The sequence below is a fragment of the Myotis brandtii genome, unplaced genomic scaffold, assembly GCF_000412655.1.
Source record: "Myotis brandtii unplaced genomic scaffold, ASM41265v1 scaffold199, whole genome shotgun sequence".
Classification (NCBI taxonomy): Eukaryota; Metazoa; Chordata; class Mammalia; order Chiroptera; family Vespertilionidae; genus Myotis; species Myotis brandtii.
The window spans coordinates 3,093,279-3,098,942 of NW_005357414.1; the positions used below are offsets into that span (position 1 = coordinate 3,093,279).

The 5,664-nt window shown below is 38.2% G+C and overlaps 1 protein-coding gene across 2 annotated transcripts in view; it reads right to left on the reverse strand.

Annotated features, from left to right (window-relative positions):
* Positions 1–5,664, reverse strand: part of COL4A5 (collagen, type IV, alpha 5) — a 329,573-nt gene that overhangs the window by 133,278 nt on the left and 190,631 nt on the right. For both annotated transcript variants that reach the window (XM_005865212.2, XM_005865213.2), the window contains exons 9-10: positions 4,465–4,545; positions 2,040–2,102 (exon numbers count right to left, since the gene is read on the reverse strand). In XM_005865212.2, coding sequence (XP_005865274.1) covers positions 2,040–2,102; positions 4,465–4,545 — 144 coding nt within the window. The remainder of the gene's footprint in view (positions 1–2,039; positions 2,103–4,464; positions 4,546–5,664) is intronic.

Here is a 5,664-nt window from a genome sequence, read left to right on the forward strand (position 1 = left end):
GCTGCACCTAGGGATTGGGCCTGCCCTCTGCCACCCAGGAGCAGGCCTAAGCCAGCAGGTCGTTATCTCCCGAGGGGTCCCAGACTGCGAGAGGGCACAGGCCGGGCTGAGGGACCCCCCTTCCCCCTGAGTGCACAAATTTTTGTGCACCGGGCCTCTAGTCTATATTTAAAAGCCTAAGAGACCAAACGACTGATTGACGGGTCACTATGATGCACACTGACCACCAGGAGCAGATACTCAATGCAGAAACTTCCCCCTGGTGGTCAGTGCACTCCCACAGTGGGAGCAATGCTCAGTCAGAAGCTGGGCTCATGGCTGGCAAATGCCACTTCTGTGGCGCGAGCCTCTCCCGCAGCTGCAGTAGCACTACCAAGGCGCAGTGTGGCCAGGATGAGTGGGAGCAGCATGATGCCCAGCCCTGGCTTGGGCTCCTCCCTGGCTGCCTTCCACTTCCTACATCTCTCAGGGGATGTTGGATTGCTAGTTTCTGCCACATCCCTACAGACCTGGCCAACATCCCCCAAGGTTTCATGGATTTCAAGAGGGCACAGGCCAGGCTGAGTGACCCCACGAGTGCACAAACCCTCTAGTGTTAAATATTTTAGTACAGTTTTATTTTTATGTGCTCTGATTTTGTATATTTGAGAATGTTACAAGGTTTTAAAAGTTAAATAGGCATTTGTCTGCCCAAGTGTGTCACCTCTTGATATCAAGGGACCTATTTATTTACATATTACACTTTAGTGGCATTTCTAAGTCTTGGTTTCACCCGTTGAATCAAGGTTAATTGAAAGGACATTTAGAAGTGCATAATGAATAAGTTATGTGCCACAAAAGTTAGGGAAATGCAAGGTGTAACAACACACTTAGTGTATACCAATGTTATAACAACAGAATTAAGAAAAAGTTTCATAGCCCTGTCTCATATTTTGCAGCATGTCTACAACTAAAACAAACTAAATAAAGGATGTTTCTAATCATCTTTAAAAATATTTCCAGGAAATCAGTAATCACAATCTTTTCTGATAGATTCTTCTGTTATTTAACAATAGAGGAACAACTGTCATAGGCAAAAATGTAGCATCTATAAAGGTATAATGAAAACTGTCACTTAAATACATGGCAGATGATAGAGTAGCACCTCAGAAATTACTTTGACTGAAGTACAATTTTCTTGCCTTTTTAAGAGGGCAACAGCAAAGCTGTAAGTCCAAAACATGAGTTGAATTAAACCTGAGTATTTCCGGAGTGAAAATACTAAGAATTTATTATAGTAAAAAATATGAGTATCCATAGAGGTAGTAAATTAATAGTCTGCCCACACATTCAGTCTTTAGAAGTTTTTGCTTCTTCCCTGAGGTACACATATTCTTATCCCACTGCAGAGTGTTCACTAATCTCAACAGGCCTACAATTTTGTCATAGGCCCCTAAGAAATCAGAGATGATTTTTTGTGTAAATACCTTTTTTTTTTGTTCCTCTTAAAAAGAAAACTTTAGTCCTAACTGGTTTAACTCAGTGGATAGAGCATCGACATATGGACTAAAGGGTCCCAGGTTCTATTATGGTCAAGGGCATGTGCCTTAGTTGCGGGCACATCCCCAGTAGGGGGTGTGCAGGAGGCAGCTGATCGATGTTTCTCTCTCATTGATGTTTATAATTCTCTATCCCTCTCCCTTCCTCTCTGTAAAAAAATCAATAAAAATTTAAAAAAGAAAACTTCATTTTGATGAAACATGTTTTATTTACTAGAGAACTATTGTGGAAGACTTCATGAAATGGCCAGAATCGACTTCAACACTGACATATCAAGAGGTAACAGCAAAATACTTTATTTTAAATCTTTCATTTTGTGACCCTAATTTTTCCCATCTATACAATGGAGCTATTACTTAGCATATATTGTTCATGATGACATTGTTAAATCTCTCGTTAGTAAGATTATTCTAGATTGTAAAGATTGAAAATGCATTACACTTTCAAAGAAGGAAATAAAAATAAAAGAGGGAGAAATAAAATTACACAAGCAAGCTTACCATCAAACCTGGGGGTCCTGGAGAACCAATTGGCCCTGGTAAACCAATGGGACCAGCTGGGCCCTGTTATAAAGGAAGCAAAAATGATTAAAAATATCAACTAAACAGATGGATGAAACTTTTAGAAAACTTATGTTTTACAGCGGTAGATAACAAATGTGGAACAAACACATGATAAGGAAGTTTTAGAAAATAAAGTGATAAACATGGACATTGAGTGGTGCTCTTATGCTAGAACTGGGAAGGGAACGCTATTAGTTTCAAGGTGGCTTTTATAATTTTTATTTTTAAATCATTTTTTATTTTTCAATTACAGTTGACATACATTATTATATTAATTCCAGGTGTAAAACTCAATGGTTAGACATTATATTACTTACTAAGTGATCATCCTGATAAATCTCATACCCATCTGACACCATGCATAGTTATTAGAATGTTATTGACTATATTCCCTATGGTGTACTTTACATACCCACAACTATGCTGTAACAACCAATTTGTATTTTGTAAAACCTTCATCTTTTCACCCATCTCCCCTAATCCCTATCCCATCTAGCAACTGTCAATATTTTCTCTGTATCTATCTATGAGTCTGTTTCTGTTCTGCTTGCTTGTTTATTTTGATGTTTAGATTCAATTGTTTAGAATCAATGAAATAAGATTAAAGATGACAAAGGAAGTAAGAATAACTGGAAAAAATAAGAAAATGATGCAATTGTTGTGGAACACAATTTATCATCTTAAACACTTGAAAAATTGACTCCCTTCAAATCTAGCAATTTTATATCTAGTTATAAATCCTGAATTGTTTTTAATTTTAAAAAATCCTGACATAACCCAAATATTCAACAATAGGAGATTGGAGAAACAAATTGTAGTATAGCTACACAATGAAATATTTTGTAGAAATGAAACTGAATGAACTAGAGACACATATAATCATATAGATGAATCTTTACATATCAAATAGAAAATTTTGTAGAAAACCACATATGTATTATATTATTTTAAAAGCAAAACTACTAAGTATTCTATTGTTTATATGTAAAAATATATATAGCAAAACTATTTTTAAGAAGCAATGTCTTGGGAGGCGGGAGTGGTGGGGGATGTCAATCAGGGAAAAAGGAGACATATATAACACAATTAAAAAAAGAAGCAATGGAATACTTGAGATGATAGTTATGACTTGAGAAAAGGCAGAAACCACAGGTTTATCCAAAATTATTTGTAATATTCTAGTTCTTACATGTTGTGTTGGGGTCACAGGTGTTTATTGGGTATTTATGCTTCATAGCATACATATATTTTGCATGCATTCTGCTATATTTTCAAATCCTATATAATAAAGGCCTAATATGCAAATCAACTAAACAGTGGAACGACCAGTGGAATGACAGGTCGCTATGACACGCATTGATCACCAGGGGGCAGACGCTCAATGCAGAAGCTGCCCCCAGGCCACCCAAGGCGGGTGTCAGCGGGAGCCCCCCTGATCATCCCGTCGGTAACCTCACAGAGGGAGGCAACTGGAGGTGGGAGGTGGGGCCAGCGAGTGGGAGGCGTCAGGCCAGCCAAGGCAGGTGCCAGTGGGGGCCTTCCAATCTCCCCGCCTGTCATCCCACAGATCAGCCCTGATCGCTGGCCAGGCTTAGGGACCCTACCTGTGCACGAATTTCTTGCACCACGCATCTAACATTACATAATACAAATTTATAAAAGATAATGGGTAAAGTTGAAAGTACTTAAGAGCATATGGATGGGTGATAAGTATGATATGAGAAGGTAGTTTTAAAAAGTCCTTGACATTTTATGTTAGTGATCAAATATTAGAAAGTATTAATTTTTGTTTTTGGCAAAGGGATTAGTCCTCATAAATATAAACCTCAAGTAATTGACTTCCTAATCTACAAATACTCCAGTTATTACTGTCTCTATGCATATTTATTATTTGTAGGCTAATATAACTTTTTTTAAGATTGTAGTTGATGCATCAATTGTATTCCTTCAACCTAAAATATGCATAACTGATAGTGTTACAAATGACATCTTCTAATGCCTTAAATGGAAGATCTAAGTCGATTTTCTTTTTAATCAGATCATTTATAATTATTGACCAATCCTGCTATCCTACTGATCCCCACAGCACAAAAATAAAAATATAGAAGCCTATTTCTGCTGCCAAATAATAAAACAAGTATCTCCATGGAAATTATTTAGAAAAGTAAAAAAAAAAAAAAAAAGCAGCAGTGCTTCTTAAAATTCTCCCTGGTCCAGATTGCTTTCATCTTCAGATAGAAGTACTTGCAATGTCTGTCAAACTTCAGATGATAATTTCTATAACTAAAAGCTAAAAAGAAAAAAGTGATGCTGTGCTTTGATTAAATCAATATTGCAAAGAAGAAAATAACTGGTTGCTTACTTGTACTCCAGGAGGACCTGGATATCCTGGATTACCCTTTGGTCCTGGCAGTGATGACATAATTATACTACCTGGTTCACCCTGAAAGAAACCATCAATGAAAGTTATAAATAACAGTTATGATACATGAAAACTGGCAAGAGCATGAAAAATGATCTGATAATTCAATTTGTCACATGAATGTCCTGAAAGATTAGGCAAGCTCAATAATTAACATGAATAAATTTGCCTTTTAATGGGAAGTGAGGAAGTAGCCAGAGTATACTGAAGTAAAATTATTTAAAAGAGACTGTGATCCTTTCAGTTACTCATTCATTAAAAAATTATTGAATATTAATATTTGCCAAGAACTGTGTTAGGCTCTGAGTACTCATTAGTGAAAAAGGTTAACAAGACCTCTGTTCTCATGGTGCTAACAATATACTGGGGGAATAAAGAGCATAAAATGAAAACAAATAAGATGACCAAATGTTCTGTTAAGGGCAATGAAGAAAAACAAAATAGTACATGATAAAGAAATAGCGGAGGATTAAAAAGAAATTATAATTGCCCTGGCCAGGTGGCTCTGTTGGTTATAGTATCGTCCTGTATGCTAAAAGGTTGCAGGATTGATTCCCAGTTAGGCACATACCTAGGTTGCAGTTTGATCCCCAGTCAAGGTGCTTGTGGGAGGCAACTGATCCATGTTTCTCTCTCATATCTCTCTTTTTCTTTCTGTGTCTGTTTCTGTCTCTCTCTCTCCCCCTTCCTCCCTCTCTAAAATAAATGGGAGCATATTCTCAGGTGAGTATTGGCAAACAAACGAAATGATAATTATGTGAAATGATAGAGGTGCTAAACTACACTAATAAAAGACAAAGATGCTAATTGACCATACCTTCGCTATGTCCTAAGGCACGCCCACCAGCCAATCAGAGCGACTATATGCAAATTAACCCAACCAAGATGGAGGCCGGCAGCCACGGAGCTGGAGCAAGCAGGAGGCTCGGTTTCCCGGGCGATGGAGGAAGCCAAGCTTTCCGCCTGCCCTGAGCCAGCTGTGGCCTCCACTCATGGCAACAAAGTTTCAATTATAGAAGATAAATAAATCCCAGATACCTGCTTCCAGCCAGCCTCCAGTGGGAGCTTGGGTGGCTGGGGGTTGTGGCCAGCCTGCAAACAGCCATCAGCCCCTCACCCAGGATGGCCACACCCTCATGG